Here is a 16,759-nt window from a genome sequence, read left to right on the forward strand (position 1 = left end):
CCCAGGATTACTGTGACAAACTGTCGGATTTTTTCATCGATAAAGTCAAAACCATTAGGGAAACAATTTGTCAGAAGAAAACATCCAACCTCAGCCAGCAAATACATAAAGAGGATGTCTGCACCAACATACCGCAACCGCCAAAATTTTCACTATCCCCAATTACTGTAGACACTGCAAAAAACATCATTAATAAACTGCGTGACAGTACCTCACCTATTGACATCATCCCCACAAAACTACTGAAAGAATGCTCCGACATCGTGGCTCCAACCATAACCCACCTCATAAACCGATCATTCCACGAAGGGATTGTTCCCAGCATCCTCAAACAAGGCATCGTCAAACCTCTACTCAAGAAACCAAACCTGGACCCTCAGGATCCAAACAACCATAGGCCGGTTACAAGCCTCAACACCATTTCTAAGATCATAGAAAAAGCTGTAGTACATCAGCTACAACTTCACCTGGATACTCACAAACTCCTGGACCCGCTGCAATCAGGCTTCCGCCCGGGTCATGGAACAGAAACAGCTCTCCTCAAGATTTGGGATGACGCCCTCGAAGCAGCAGATGACGGAGAGCCATGTCTCCTCGTACTGCTAGACCTAAGTGCAGCGTTTGATACAGTAGATCACAATACTCTACTCGTCCGACTCACAGAAGTAGCCGGAGTCCAAGACATAGATCTACAATGGTTCGCGTCCTTCCTAGGAAATCGGTCACAGACAGTGAAACTAGGAAAATTCCTCTCCGAAACTCGGGCAGTCACCTGCGGAGTCCCTCAAGGCTCTCCGTTGTCACCCGTTCTCTTCAACATTTACATTCGCCCACTCCTTCAAATCATCAGATGCTCAGATCTCTGCTTCCACTCTTACGCTGACGACACGCAACTTTATTTCCGGATCAATGGAAAAAAAGATCACCAACAACAACTTGAAAACTGCCTCAAATCAATAGAGGACTGGATGACCACCAACTCCCTCCAGCTGAACCAATCAAAGACAGAGCTTCTTATCTTACACCCAAATCATAAGCCCACAACCAAAACCTCCTGGTCTCCACCAACCGTCTTTGGGCAGACTATCTCCCCAAAGACCAAAGCGAAGAGTCTCGGGGTTATTTTAGACGCACAAATGTCAATGGATGCGCAAATAGGATCTGTAGTCAGTCGATCTCACCATCTGCTGCGCATGCTTCGCAGACTCCTCCCTTTTATCCCAAAGAATGACAAAGCAGTGGTAGTTGGAACAATCATTAATTCACGACTGGACTACGCAAACTCGCTTTACATAGGATTACCACAATATCAACTTGCGCGATTACAACTGATCCAAAACACGGCGGCAAGGCTGATAACAGGAAAAAAACCCTGGGAATCCATTTCTCCTTCGCTGAGGAGCTTACATTGGCTAAGCGTAAAAAATCGGATCACGTTCAAGACCCTTTGCCTCACCCACAAATGCGTGCATAGAGAAGCTCCGCAATACCTAATGGAGAAAACAAATCATTACACACCAAACCGCAGTCTTCGATCAGCCAACAAAAACCTCCTCCTCGTGCCCAAAGCCCGGTATAAATCCAAGGGTGATCGGAGATTCGCTGTCCAAGGGCCTTGGCTATGGAATGCTCTACCAATCAACATCCGCCTGGAAGAAAATCACCTGGCTTTTAGGAAAAAACTCAAGACCTTCCTCTTTTAGCAGATGATCAAAGCTCGCCACAGCGCCTAGAGGCGATTCAGTTCGCATTGTGCGCTATACAAGTATTTCATTCATTCATTCATTCATTCAGTATCATTTTTCAATGCTAATTAATTGTCCTCTATCTGTGGGTGTTAATGAGCCCTACTATGATTAGCCTCCATCTCTGGTGAGTTCAGGAGCCCCTACTATGGGTATCTTCCATCTCTGGGGAGTTCAGGAGCCCCTACTATGATTATCCTCTATGGGCGTTCGTGAACCCTACTATGATTAACCTCCATCTCTGGGATTCTATGATCCATGTATGATGTGTGTTCTGGAGGATTGCTGTCTCTTTTTGTTTTGTTTTTTTGTTTGGCCTTTACTCTTTTTGTTTTAGTTTCACCAAACATTGGATATATCATATGAGATGCATTGCCATTAACACTGAATTGCTCTTCTGTATAATTGTCCCAAGTGGACTATTGGAAAATGTTTGGCCGAGGATTCAGCCTTTTTGTACTATTGTACTCTTTGTCTATGTATGGCTTATAACACTTTAATATTCAATAAAAACCTATTTGATTAAAAAAAAACATCCATCTCTGGAGAGTTCAGGAGCCCTACTGTGAGTATCTTCCATCACTGGGGTGTTCAGGGGCCCTACTATGATTATCTTCCATCTCTGGGGTGTTCAGGAGCCCTACTATGATTATCTTAGATCTGGGATGTTCAGGAGCCCCTACTAGGAGTATCCTCCATCTCTGGGTATTCATTGGGTCCAACTATGATTATCCTCCATCTCTGGGTGTCCAGGGGCCCTACTATAATTATCCTCCATCTCTGGGTGTCCAGGGGCCCTACTATAATTATCCTCCATCTCTGGGTGTTCAGAGGCCCGACTATGATTATCCTCTATCTCTGAAGAGTTCAGGAGCCCTACCATGACTATCCTCCATCTCTAGGGTTGGTGAAGGTCCTTCAGCATTACACAGATATGAGTGTGTAAACCACCTTTGGAATTCTAAACTGGGAAAGTGCTGTGTGGGTGCTCAGGAGCCCTAGAACATTTTTTTCTCCATCTCTGGGTGTTCAGGGGTCCTACTATGGGTATCTTCCATCTCTGGGGAGTTCAGGAGCCCCTACTATGATTATCCTTCACCTCTGGGTGTTCGTGAACCCTACTATGATTAACCTCCATCTCTGGGGAGTTCAGGAGCCCTACTACGAGTATCTTCCATCACTGGGGTGTTCAGGGGCCCTACTATGATTATCTTCCATCTCTGGGGTGTTCAGGAGCCCCTACTAGAAGTATCCTCCATCTCTGGGTATTCAGGGGTCCAACTATGATTGTCCCCAATCTCTGTGGAGTTCAGGGTCCCCTACTATGATTACCCTCCATCTCTGGGTGTCCAGGGGCCCTACTATAATTATCCTCCATCTCTGGGTGTTCAGAGGCCCTACTATGATTATCTTAGATCTGGGATGTTCAGGAGCCCCTACTAGGAGTATCCTCCATCTCTGGGTATTCATTGGGTCCAACTATGATTATCCCCAATCTTTGTGGAGTTCAGGAGCCCCTACTATGATTATCCTCCATCTCTGGGTGTCCAGGGGCCCTACTATAATTATCCTCCATCTCTGGGTGTTCAGAGGCCCGACTATGTTTATCCTCTATCTCTGGAGAGTCCAGGAGCCCTACCATGACTATCCTCCATCTCTAGGGTTGGTGAAGGTCCTTCAGCATTACACAGATATGAGTGTGTAAACCACCTTTGGAATTCTAAACTGGGAAAGTGCTGTGTGGGTGCTCAGGAGCCCTAGAACATTTTTTTCTCCATCTCTGGGTGTTCAGGGGTCCTACTATGGGTATCTTCCATCTCTGGGGAGTTCAGGAGCCCCTACTATGATTATCCTTCACCTCTGGGTGTTCGTGAACCCTACTATGATTAACCTCCATCTCTGGGGAGTTCAGGAGCCCTACTATGAGTATCTTCCATCACTGGGGTGTTCAGGGGCCCTACTATGATTATCTTCCATCTCTGGGGTGTTCAGGAGCCCCTACTAGAAGTATCCTCCATCTCTGGGTATTCAGGGGTCCAACTATGATTGTCCCCAATCTCTGTGGAGTTCAGGGTCCCCTACTATGATTACCCTCCATCTCTGGGTGTTCAGGGGCCCTACTATAATTATCCTCCATCTCTGGGTGTTCAGAGGCCCTACTATGATTATCTTAGATCTGGGATGTTCAGGAGCCCCTACTAGGAGTATCCTCCATCTCTGGGTATTCATTGGGTCCAACTATGATTGTCCCCAATCTTTGTGGAGTTCAGGAGCCCCTACTATGATTATCCTCCATCTCTGGGTGTCCAGGGGCCCTACTATAATTATCCTCCATCTCTGGGTGTTCAGAGGCCCGACTATGTTTATCCTCTATCTCTGGAGAGTCCAGGAGCCCTACCATGACTATCCTCCATCTCTAGGGTTGGTGAAGGTCCTTCAGCATTACACAGATATGAGTGTGTAAACCACCTTTGGAATTCTAAACTGGGAAAGTGCTGTGTGGGTGCTCAGGAGCCCTAGAACATTTTTTTCTCCATCTCTGGGTGTTCAGGGGTCCTACTATGGGTATCTTCCATCTCTGGGGAGTTCAGGAGCCCCTACTATGATTATCCTTCACCTCTGGGTGTTCGTGAACCCTACTATGATTAACCTCCATCTCTGGGGAGTTCAGGAGCCCTACTATGAGTATCTTCCATCACTGGGGTGTTCAGGGGCCCTACTATGATTATCTTCCATCTCTGGGGTGTTCAGGAGCCCCTACTAGAAGTATCCTCCATCTCTGGGTATTCAGGGGTCCAACTATGATTGTCCCCAATCTCTGTGGAGTTCAGGGTCCCCTACTATGATTACCCTCCATCTCTGGGTGTTCAGGGGCCCTACTATAATTATCCTCCATCTCTGGGTGTTCAGAGGCCCTACTATGATTATCTTAGATCTGGGATGTTCAGGAGCCCCTACTAGGAGTATCCTCCATCTCTGGGTATTCATTGGGTCCAACTATGATTGTCCCCAATCTTTGTGGAGTTCAGGAGCTCCTACTATGATTATCCTCCATCTCTGGGTGTCCAGGGGCCCTACTATAATTATCCTCCATCTCTGGGTGTTCAGAGGCCCGACTATGTTTATCCTCTATCTCTGGAGAGTCCAGGAGCCCTACCATGACTATCCTCCATCTCTAGGGTTGGTGAAGGTCCTTCAGCATTACACAGATATGAGTGTGTAAACCACCTTTGGAATTCTAAACTGGGAAAGTGCTGTGTGGGTGCTCAGGAGCCCTAGAACATTGTTTCTCTATCTCTTGGTGGTTAGGGGCCATACTATTATTATGCTTAATCTCTGGATGTTCAGGGGCTCTACTATAACTAGAGTATCTTCCATCTCAGGGTGTTCAGAGCCCTAATTTGAATATCCTCTATATCCAGATGTTCAGGAACCCTGCTATGATTATCCTCTATTTCTGGGTATTCCAGGGCACTACTATGATTATCCTCTATCTCTGGGTGTTATTGAGCCCTACTATGGTTGGCCTCCATCTCTGGGGGGTTCAGGAGCCCTACTATGATTATCCTCCATCTCCGGGTGTTCATGGACCCTACTATGATGAACCTCCATGTCGTGGGAGTTCAGGAGCCCTACTATGATTATATTCCATCTCTGGGGAGTTCAGGAGCCTCTACTATGACTATCCGAAATCTTTGGGTGTTCAGCAGCCCCTACTATAATTATCATTCATCTCTTGGGTGTTCAGGAGCCCCTACTATGGTTATCCTCCATCCCTGGAGAGTTTAGGAGCCCTACTATGGTTAACCTCCATCTTTAGTTGTTCAGGGGCCCTACTATGATTATCCTCCATCTATGCATAAGGCACCCAACAAGGTTCCAATTTTCACCTTTTATACCCATATTTACAGACATCTTGGATCAGGAAAGGCACGAGGAGAAGTCAGCAAATGGTTAGGTTAGGCAGTTGGGTTTCACCTTAAAAACCACATATTAATGTTTCCCAATGTTTTACAGGGGAGTCTAAAAATTGGATGTCTGTCAAATGAAGGGAAATAGAGAGAAAGTGTAAAAAATGGCACCCAACTACGAATACTTGTACCGTAAAGAATCACACCCCGTCCCCCACCATCTCCATTCCACACCATCCCATCTCTATACAAACCCTAACCCCATCACTTCCTGTCTGCTGTCCCTCAAACCCAACTTTCCTTTTCACCACTCATACCATGATCCTACCTCCTATACCCCATAGCTAGACCTCTATATGAAGTTCTGTTTCTGTGCAACGTTTGCCGATGCTTGTTTCATATTATTTCATTAATAATGTACCATTTTGCACCGAAAAAGAATAAGAAATGAAAAAAAAAATTTAAAAAAAAACCTGCTACAAAGTATACTGTGTCCTCTTGTTACTCCTCACCTGCTTGTGTGTTCTATCCGTTCTTCTCTCTCACCTCCCCTTTCCTGTACCCTTAACCACTAAGGACTGGGCCAATTTGTTTTTTTTTTTACTTAGAACCCCCAAACATTATGTATTTTTTTGTCAGACACCCTAGAGAATAAAATGACGGTCGTTGCAATACTTTCTGTCACATCGTAATTGCGCAGCGGTCTTACAAGCGCACTTTTTTGTGAAAAAAATACACTTTTTTTAATTAAAAAATAAGACAACAGTAAAGTTTGCCCAACATGAGGGGGTTCCTTACCAGAGACGGAGTCCTCCTGGTAAGGAACCCCCTCATGCTCACCCTCCCCCCCTTTCCTAGTTTGCCAGCTCGAAAAATGGGTCTAGTATGAAAAACATTTCCCAAACTCAGTACAGAATCACGGCCTCTTGCCTGCGTGCAGACCCCCACAAACCCTCGAGCCAGGGTTGTCGGGAAGAGGCCCTTGCCCTCATCAACATGTAGACGAGGTGCTTAGCCAGAGATGGGGTCCCCCTGGTAAGGACCCCCCTCATGCTCACCCACCCCCCCCCCTTTCCTAGTCTGCCAGCTCGAAAAATAAGGCCGCGTACACACGCGGGGACTGTTCGCCCAACTTTGTCCGTCAAACAGTTTCAGCAAACAGTCCGCTCAAAATTAGCATGGACGGACTTGCCCACACACGACGAACGAACAGTTTGCTGAAACCGTGCGCGATGACGTGAACGGCACGTACGACGGGACGGAAAATACAACGTCCTATACACTGCATTATAACTTTCGGCGTGTAAATCCTTTCTGAGCATGCGCGGAACTTAGTTTGACGAACAAGCCTACACACGAGGGGACTGTTCGCTGAAACAAAGTTTCAGCGGACAGTTTTTCGGAATTTCCGAAAAACCTTGTTCAGCGGACTGTTCGTTGAAACTGTCCGCTGAAAGCCCACACACGAGCCCACACACGAGCGGACTGTCTGCCGAAACACTGTTCAGCGGACAAAGTTGGGCGAACAGTCCCCGCGTGTGTACGTGGCCTTAGTCTCATATGAAAAACATTTTCCGTATTCAGAACAGAAATACGGCCTCTTTCCTGTTTGCAGACCCCCACAAACTCCGAGCCAGGGTTGTTGGGAAGAGGCCCTTGCCCTCATCAACAGGTAGACAAGGTGCTTAACCAAAGACGGGGTCCCCCTGGTAAGGAACCCCCTCATGTTGAAGGTATATGGCCTGGTATTGCTCAGGGGGGGGAAGGGGTGCATGCTCCCCCCCCTTCCCAATCTTCCAGCTCGAAAAATGGATCTAGTATGAAAAACATTTCCCGCACTCAGAATAGAAATACGGCCTCTTTCCTGTTTGCACACCCCCACAAACCCCGAGCCAGGGTTGTCGGGAAGAGGCCCTTGCCCTCATCAACATGTAGATGAGGTGCTTAACCAGAGATGGTGTCCCCCTGGCAAGGAACCCCCACATGTTGAAGGTATATGGCCTGGTATTGCTCAGTCGGGAAGGAGCGCATGCTCACCCCCCCCCCCCCCAGTCTTCCAGCTCGGGACTAGTAAGACAACAAGAATCTGGACTCTTGTCTGTGTAAGATCTATGATGTGTGTCAAGGTTTGATTAATATACAAAATATTTCCCGCACTAAGAAGAGGAATATGTCTTCTCACTCAGACTCAGGAATATGTCTTCTCACTCTGACTCACTCAAGGTTTTATTTATAAACAAAACATTTCCCACACTCAGAACAGGAATACGGCCTCTTGCCTGTGTGCAGACCCCCAAAAACCCTGAGCCAACATGTAGATGAGGTGATTAGCCCCGGTAAGGAACCCCCACATGTTGAAGGTATATGGCCTGGTATTGCTCAGGAGGGAAGGGGCGCATGCTCACCCAGTCTTCCAGCTCGTAAAATGGGTCTAGTATGAAAAACATTTCCCTCGCTCAGAAAATAAATTCGGCCTCTTGCCTGTGTGCAGACCCCCACAAACCCAGAGCCAGGGTTGTCGGGAAGAGGCCCTTGCCCTCATCAACATGTAGACGAGGTGATTAGCCCCGGAAAGGAACCCCCTCATGTTGAAGGTGTATGGTCTGGTATTGCTCAGGAGGGAAGGGGCTCACCCCCCCCCCCCTCCAGTCTTCCAGCTCGAAAAATTGGTCTAGTATGAAAAACATTTCCTGCACTCAGAACAGAAATACGGATTCTCAATTGTAGACCTCAGATGTAAGACTTGGTTTTATTTAGATACAAAACATTTCCCACACTAAAAACAAGAATCAGGACTCTTGTCTAAGATCTCTGATGTGTGTCAAGGTTTGATTTATATGCAAAATGTTTCCCGCACTAAGAAGAGGAATATGTCTTCTTACTCAGACTCAGGAATATGTCTTCTCACTCAGGAATATGTCTTCTCACCCAGACTCGCTCAAGGTTTTATTTAGAAACAAAACATTTCCCACACTCAGAACAGGAATACGGCCTCTTGCCTGTGTGCAGACCCCCCCTTACAAACATGAGCCAGGGTTGTTGGGAAGAGGCCCTTGTCCTCATCAACATGTAGAAAAGGTGCTTAGCCAGAGACGGGGTCCCCCTGGTAAGAAACCCCCTCATGCTGAAGGCCTTGTATTGTGCAGGAGAGAAGGGGCGCATGCCAACCCCCCCCCCCCCCCCCCCGCCCACAATATGTTATTGTTTTGACAACCCCTTGCCTATTAACCAAGAAAATGTATTTTCTAATTGGAAAGATTCGGCTCCTATTTATTTCATTGGGGTTCTGGTTTGGCATTCACGGCCCACCATTACTTGTGATTCCTTTGATGCACATTAAGGTAGCACCGCCTTTTAAACGCTTTCCCGCACTCAGAGCAGGAATAGGGCCTCTCACCCGTGTGAGATCTTTGATGTACGACAACGTGATATCTTTGCACGAAACGCTTCCCGCACTCCGAACAGGAATACGGCTTCTCCCCCGTGTGAGTTCTCAGATGTATAGACAGGTCCGATTTTTGCACAAAGCCTCTCCCGCACTCGGGGCAGGAATGCGGCTTGTCCCCCGTGTGATGTTTTTGATGCTTAGCGAGAGCGGCTCTGTGTTTGAAACCTTTCCCGCACTCGGAGCACAAGTGGGGCCTCTCCACCTGGTGAGACGTTTGGTGTCTGATAAGGTCTGATTTCTGTATGAAACTCTTCCCGCACTGGGGACACGTATAGGACTTTATTCCCAGGTGGATTTTCTGGTGTCTGACGAGCTCCCCTCTGGAGGAAAAGGTCTTCCCGCACTCGTCACAGGGAAAGGGTTTCACCCCGTAGTGAACTCTCTGGTGTTTCACCAGCTGCTTTTTCAATAAGAAACTCTTCCCGCACTCAGAACATGAATGGGGCTTCTGAGATCCATCACAGGCATCAAGACTTGATGTAAAGAGAACCGGTTCCTCGCATTCGGGAAAGGAAAACATTTCCATCTCTTGAACAACGGCACAATGCCTTGTATGATGAGGTTCCTCAGGATGAAGTCCTGCATGGAAATTGAAGGTTTGGTTCTCTCCAAGGTGATCTTGTGGGATGTCCTCATCTTCCATTTTGCATTCAGGAGAGGTGTTCTTGGTGCTGATCTCTGTAGGAACGTCCTCTTCTTTGATAATCACCATCCTCATCATCCCCTCCACAGTCTGCTGATCATCCCTCACATACTTCTCCTCTTCGTCCTCGTTACTCTCAACTTTTGTTTCAGTCATTTCTTCATTCTGAAGAAGCAAAATGATAAAAGAAATATTGAAAATGAAACATTAAATAAAAAGGATGTTGGCTTGAACATTATACAGGCCATGGTGGTGAGTTATTGTTGTGTTAAGAACCTAAACTCCACCTACTTTATAACAGTGGGGGATGGTGTGATCTTCCTGTGTGGAATCCCGGGAATACAGAGGACGGGGACATCTCTCTGGTGGGTTCCCATTACTGGATCCATCTGTAGGAAACACACACACTGACTGAATACATTGTTTCTATTTGTTTATCAGATGATGGGGGATCTAGGTGGAGCCTCCGTACTGCTCTCTCCTTTACAATAAAGTCTCCTCTTACCCGGTGATGTGAGGGGCGGCTGATTGTCCATCATGACGTCCTTGTAGAGATCCTTGTGTCCTTCTAAATACTCCCACTCCTCCATGGAGAAAGAGTCAGGATGCCCTTCTGAATCCTCCGACTCCTCTGTGTCATAATTCTCATCTATTTCATCGTTAGCTTCTTCTTTAACAATAATATTCAAATCAGTCAGGCTTCCACTCTGAATGTCAAAGAAAAAAATATAATAGTAACATAGAAGCAGTTGCAGGGCCTGCACCACAGATGGCATTGCTTGTTAAGCTTCTACCTGGGGGTGCTGTGGTATATGGTGATCTTCCATCATGATGTCCTTGTAGAGATCCTTGTGTCCTTCTAAATACTCCCACTCCTCCATGGAGAAATAGACAGTGACATCCTGACACCTTATAGGAACCTGACACACACAATGATACAGTCACCATCCAGACACATCCCTTGTCTGTTACTGGATAATGTCCCAGAATTCCCAGAATCCTCCTCACCTCTCCTGTCAGCAGCTCCATCATCTTCTTGGTGACTTCTAGAATCTTCTCCATGTTGTGTCTCTCAGGTTTTAGGGAGTCACATGGAGGCACTGTGATGGTCATATGATCACCGGACTTCACCAGAGGAAATCTCTGTATTGAGGAACCAATAGGAATATCATGTTAGAATCCCAGAATCCTCCTCACCTCTCCGGTCAGGTCTGCGTTTTATTAATAGAGATAAGAGTGATGCCATGTGACCTCCCAGAATCCTCCTCTCCTCTCCGGTCAGCAGGTAGATGATCTCCAGGGTGAGGTTTAGTATCCTCTCAGTCATGTGACTCCGGTCCTCCTCCATCCTCAGTCATAGTCATGTAATGTAGGTTTCTCTGTAGTCCAATAACTGAAATACCTTAATGAACGGTTAGATTGCATTAGTTGTACAATATGGTGTGGAGGACGTAAAGGGTTAATATGAAATTCCAGTGGGATTATGCTCAGAGATACATTCAGTCTGGACTCCTTAGTGTCTATTTTTGTTTCTGGCCCCCAGGATCCTCTTGTAATTTGGCCTGTCGGACATGAAATCTCACTTTCTAATGTTAGGTGGTGACCCCAGATGGTGGAATTTTGGGAGGGGGAGCTGAGAGGTCAGTGTGATGTCAAAGGATGTGCTGATTCTAGATGGATAGACATTGGGTGTCAGAGCTGTGAAATCAGTGTATGGTCAGTGTAATGCCATAGGACGCATTGACCTCAGATGAAGGGACTTTGGAAGGAGGAGTTTTTAGGCCAGTGTATGGCTAGGGTAATGCCATAGGACGCATTGACCTCAGATGAAAGGACATTGGAAGGAGGAGTTTCTAGGTCAGTGTAGGGTCAGTGTAATGTCATAGGATGTATGGACCTCAGATGATGAAGGGACATTGGAAGGCGGAGTTTCTAGGTCAGTGTAATGTCATAGGACGCACTGACTTGAGATGAAGGGACATTGGAAGGAGGAGTTTTTAGGCCAGTGTAATGTCATAGGACGCATGGACCTCAAATGATGAAGGGACATTGGAAGGAGCAGTTTCTAGGTCAGTGTAAGGTCAGCGTAATGTCATAGGATGAATTGACCTGAGATGAAGGGACTTTGGAAGGAGGAGTTTCTAGGTCAGTGTAATGTCATAGGACGCATGGACCTCAGATGGTGAAGGGACATTGGAAGGAGCAGTTTCTAGGTCAGTGTAGAGTCAGTGTAATGTCATAGGACGCATTGACCTCAGATGAAGGTACATTGGATGGAGGAGTCTCTAGGTCAGTGTAGGGTCAGTGTAATGTCATAGGACGCATTGACTTGAGATGAAGGGACATTGGAAGGAGGAGTTTCTAGGTCAGTGTAATGTCATAGGACGCATGGACCTCAGATGATGAAGGGACATTGGAAGGAGCAGTTTCTAGGTCAGTGTAGGGTCAATGTAATGTGATAGGACGCTTTGACCTGGGATGAAAGGACTTTGGAAGGAGAATTTTTTAGGTCAGTGTAGGGTCAGTGTAATGTCATAGGACGCATGGACCTCAGATGATGAAGGGACATTGGAAGGAGGAGTTTCTAGGTCAGTGTAATGTCATAGGACGCATGGACCTCAGATGATGAAGGGACATTGGAAGGAGCAGTTTCTAGGTCAGTGTAGGGTCAATGTAATGTGAAAGGATGCATTGACCTCAGATGAAAGGACTTTGGAAGGAGAATTTTTTAGGTCAGTATAGGGTCAGTGTAATGGCATAGGACGCATGGACCTCAGATGATGAAGGGACTTTGGAAGGAGGAGTTTCTAGGTCAGTGTAATGTCATAGGACACATTGACCTGAGATGAAGGGACTTTGGAAGGAGGAGTTTTTAGGTCAGTGTAGAGTCAGTGTAATGACATAGGACGCATGGACCTCAGATGAAAGGACATTGGATGGAGGAGCTTCTAGGTCAGTGTAGGGTTAGTGTAATGTCATAAGATGGAGGGACATTGTAAGAGGAGCTTCAATGTAGGATCAGTATTACATCATGAGATGGGCTGACTCTGGATGGAGGGACATTGGGGGAAGTTGCTGTGAGGTCAGAGTGATGTCATAAGATGTCCTGATTCTGAATAGAGGGACATTTGGAGAAGGAGCTGTGAGACTGATGTGATGTCATAGAACACACGGACTCTGGATGGAGGGACAATGGGAGGAGAAGCTGTGAGGTCAGTGCAGGGTTAGTGTGATGTCATAGTATGTGCTGACCCTGGAAGGAGGGACAATGGAAGGTGGGTCTTTGGAAGTCAGTGTGATGTCATAAGGTGCACTGACTCTGGATGGAGGAACATAGGGTAGAGCTGTGAGGGGTCCTTTATAAAGCTCTGCAAACTGGATCATTTCTCCCAGGCGTGTCCCACCTCTTCTAAAATAACTTGTTTGAGCTTTACTGCAACATAAAAACCCTGTTCTTGTGATATCTGTGGACTATGTCCATCATATTCTGTCCCGATTATCTGAGACTGAGATAATAATGTAAAATCTGAATCAGAAAGGAGATTTTATTTCTCGTTCTTCCTAATTAAAACTTAGTGGTAGTACAATATTGTACCATCCTGGCCATCAATGAATGCAGAAAGGTCGGAGTTTAGGTGATTCTCCTTTACCGGCTAACTTAAAGATCCAAGCTTTCGGAGGAACTTGGATCACTTCATCAGGTTTTATACATTTTCGATTAAAAGTTGTAAAAAAAATATGAAATTTACACATCTAAAAAAAAATAAAAAATAAAATTCACCATCCCGTGCACCCAACAGTAGCGCGGATAGACCGATAAGGCGAAAACGTAAATTTCTGATCACCTACTGCCAGTTCCAGCAATGTCTCCTCTCTACTTCCTCCCGACTCACCTCTCACCCGGAACTTCCTATTTATAGTCTTCCATCACTGGCCATCTGTATATATCATAGAGACTTAATGTAGGATCCTCTTGTTGGTATAAGCGTGATCAGCACCTGGTGGAGCCCAGAGGAACTATAGCGGCAGAAGTTTTTCAAAGCACTTGACCAGATTTTGGTGTCCGTTTATGAAACTGTGAACAGCGGCGATCCCGGCGATCGCCGCTGATCTTGGTTCATTAACGGTTCATAAAACGGAGATGATCGTGGGAGAACATTTTCTCGGTAAAGTCTCTGCCACAGACTTAGGTGATACACCTGAGTGTTACTGAGGGACGTAGATAAATTTAAAGAGCTAACATACAGTACCAGGTTCTCTCAGACGATCCGGCGATACCGTATGAGTGTTGAACTAAGCCTCCAGGCTCCTTCAGAGAAGCCAGCCTTGCGCACGGCCTTCTCCTGAAGAGTCCTCCCTTGGGGTTCTTCAGTTACTTGGCCTCTCCATTCAGAGACGACACCGGGCCACCCTTGGATCAATAGGCCCTGAAATCCACTCTGGCCTGTCCCTGCAGTTGCGTTGCCTCGGGCCAGCCGGCCCCGAGACTCAGGAAGCATGGTTCCGCACCCCAGGTCAGGAGGGCCACGGGGCTGGGTCAGGAGGACCACCAGAACCCAACAGACAGAAAATAAGACGAACCCCCGCCAATGTGGCGTTGGTACCTTAAATACCACCCCCCAGAATGCACAGCAGAAGAACACTCCCACTGGGATGGTTCAGAGAGAATAGTGGCATTCAATGCACCCAGCTAGACTAGGTTTCTATTCTTGCCAGCGGTGACAGCGACAACTGCGGTCAAGGAGATCCCAGTGCAACCCAGCTGGACTAGTACTGAAACCAGAAATTTGGAGAAATAGTCCCAAAGCCCAACTGTGGCTTCAGGCAAATTAACTCAAAAAACCATAGCGCCTGCTCGTCAGGAGCCAGCGCTACATATATATGTGTGTGTGTGTGTGTGTATACATATCCCTACCTGCTTTATCTGCTACAGGATCCCAGCTTGCCCAACTCCTGGCGGGTCGATCTTGAGCACCGGACCTGGTATTAATTTGCAGCAAAACCCATCTCCACCATCAGGAGCTCTGGTGAATACCAGTTACTGCTTAGACTGTGCACCTTGGGTGAGCCCACGTCATCTTCCATGGTGACCTGCTTGTATACCTATCCTGTTGGTCGGTGGAAGCCATTCTACAGCTTTAGCTACTGATCTCTGAGTTTGACCCCAGACCCTGACAAAAGATCTAATAAGGCTCTAAAAGATGTAAAATTGGTGAGGCTCCGATAGAAACCTTTGGTCCCTATATGGGGTCAAGGCTTTGTACATCATGGTGGACATACCAATGTAGCTTGACCCTGACCATGACATTCAGTGAATGAAAGCCACGTCAGTGATAATTTCCCTGCTGCACTGCATATTAATGCCGCGTACACACGATCGGAAATGCCGCCAGCAAAAGACCGAGATGAGCTTTTGGTCAGAAATTCCGACCGCGTGCATGAACCATCGGACTTTTGCTGGCGGAATTCCCGCCAGCGAAAGATTGAGAGCAGGTTCTCTATTTTTCCGATGGAAAAATTTCCTATTGGAAATTTCCGATTGTCTGTAGCAATTCCAACGCACAAAATTCCTATGCATGTTTAGAAACAATTTGACGCATGCTCGGAAGCATTGAACTTAATTTTCTCAGCTCGTTGTAGTGTTGTACGTCACCGAATTCTTGACGTTTTGAGAACTTTTGTGTGACCGTGTGTATGCAAGCCAAGCTTGAGCCGAATTCCATTGGAAAAACCATCCAAGATTTTTCAGTCGGAAATTCCGCACGTGTGTACGGTGTGTAAAGACATTTTGAGGTCTCTCATCACTGGTAGCATGTAGCCTCTGTAACCCCCACCCGTCCCTACAACCCATGTGGTTCCAGAAAGCCGATTATCTAAGCAGAAGCCACATCTAAAGGGACCCCTGATGCCTTCTCCATTTTCAGTCCTGCTCTGTAGAAGTGCTTTCTGCACTGTAGCTAAACTAATTCAGAAGCTGCCTGCTTCCAGCAGTTCATGTTCTCCAATGACTGCAGGAATGAACTGCAACATAGGAATCAACATTTATGAAGACTGATTTAAAGCAGAAGCCTTTGTTGTTATCAGTCCTTATCTAGAGTTACAATACAGATACAGACAACCTGAATGAAAGGAGAGTAATGTTTATTCTGGCCTGTGATGAAAAAAAATCACCAGGTGGAGGTAAGAGGATAAATTTGTAAAAGTTGCTTGGTATTCTTGGAAGAGAAAACTAATAAGGTATGTCTTGCATAGTTGCCAACATTGTAAAAAAAAAAATTCGGGACACTTTTTTGGCAGTAGGCGGAGCCTTTGGAATAATTAGGGGGTGGGGCATGCGTTTATAGGTGTGGCATAGGAAAAGGTAAAAATGCGACATCCACAGACTGGCCCCCACATCCACAGACTGGCCCCCGACATACCACTGGCCCCCACATCCACAGACTGGCCCTCGACATACCACTGGCCCCTGACATCCACAGACTGGCCCCGACATCCACAGACTGGCCCCCACATTCACAGACTGGCCCCCGACATCCACAAACTGGCCCCCGACATCCACAAACTGGCCCCCCAACATACCACTGGCCCCCACATCCACAGACTGGCCCCCGACATCCACAGACTGGCCCCCACATCCACAGACTGGCCCCCGACATACCACTGGCCCCCACATCCACAGACTGGCCCTCGACATACCACTGGCCCCTGACATCCACAGACTGGCCCCGACATCCACAGACTGGCCCCCACATTCACAGACTGGCCCCCGACATCCACAAACTGGCCCCCGACATCCACAAACTGGCCCCCCAACATACCACTGGCCCCCACATCCACAGACTGGCCCCCAACATCCACAGACTGGCCCCCACATTCACAGACTGGCCCCCGACTTCCACAGACTGGCCCCTGACATCCACAGACTGGGCCCCACATCCACAGACTGGCCCCCACATTCACAGACTGGCCCCCGACATCCACAGACCGGCCCCCACATACATTCACAGACTGG

General features: G+C 47.1%; 2 protein-coding genes across 2 annotated transcripts in view; one reads left to right on the forward strand and one right to left on the reverse strand.

Annotated features, from left to right (window-relative positions):
- LOC143955620 (uncharacterized) overlaps positions 1-16,759 on the forward strand; it is a 231,789-nt gene that overhangs the window by 194,601 nt on the left and 20,429 nt on the right. The window lies entirely within an intron of this gene.
- On the reverse strand, positions 8,837-13,646 carry LOC143955764 (uncharacterized). Its single transcript, XM_077465887.1, has 6 exons — positions 13,597-13,646; positions 10,756-11,149; positions 10,542-10,667; positions 10,253-10,454; positions 10,039-10,136; positions 8,837-9,912 (listed from the first exon to the last, which is right to left on the reverse strand). Exons 2-6 carry the CDS (start codon positions 10,858-10,860, stop codon positions 8,968-8,970), a joined length of 1,476 nt encoding a protein of 491 aa, XP_077322013.1. The 5' UTR covers positions 10,861-11,149; positions 13,597-13,646; the 3' UTR covers positions 8,837-8,967.

The sequence above is a fragment of the Lithobates pipiens genome, unplaced genomic scaffold, assembly GCF_037356315.1.
Source record: "Lithobates pipiens isolate NorthernLeopardFrog02 unplaced genomic scaffold, aLitPip1_a1.2 Scaffold_35, whole genome shotgun sequence".
Lineage (NCBI taxonomy): Eukaryota > Metazoa > Chordata > Amphibia > Anura > Ranidae > Lithobates > Lithobates pipiens.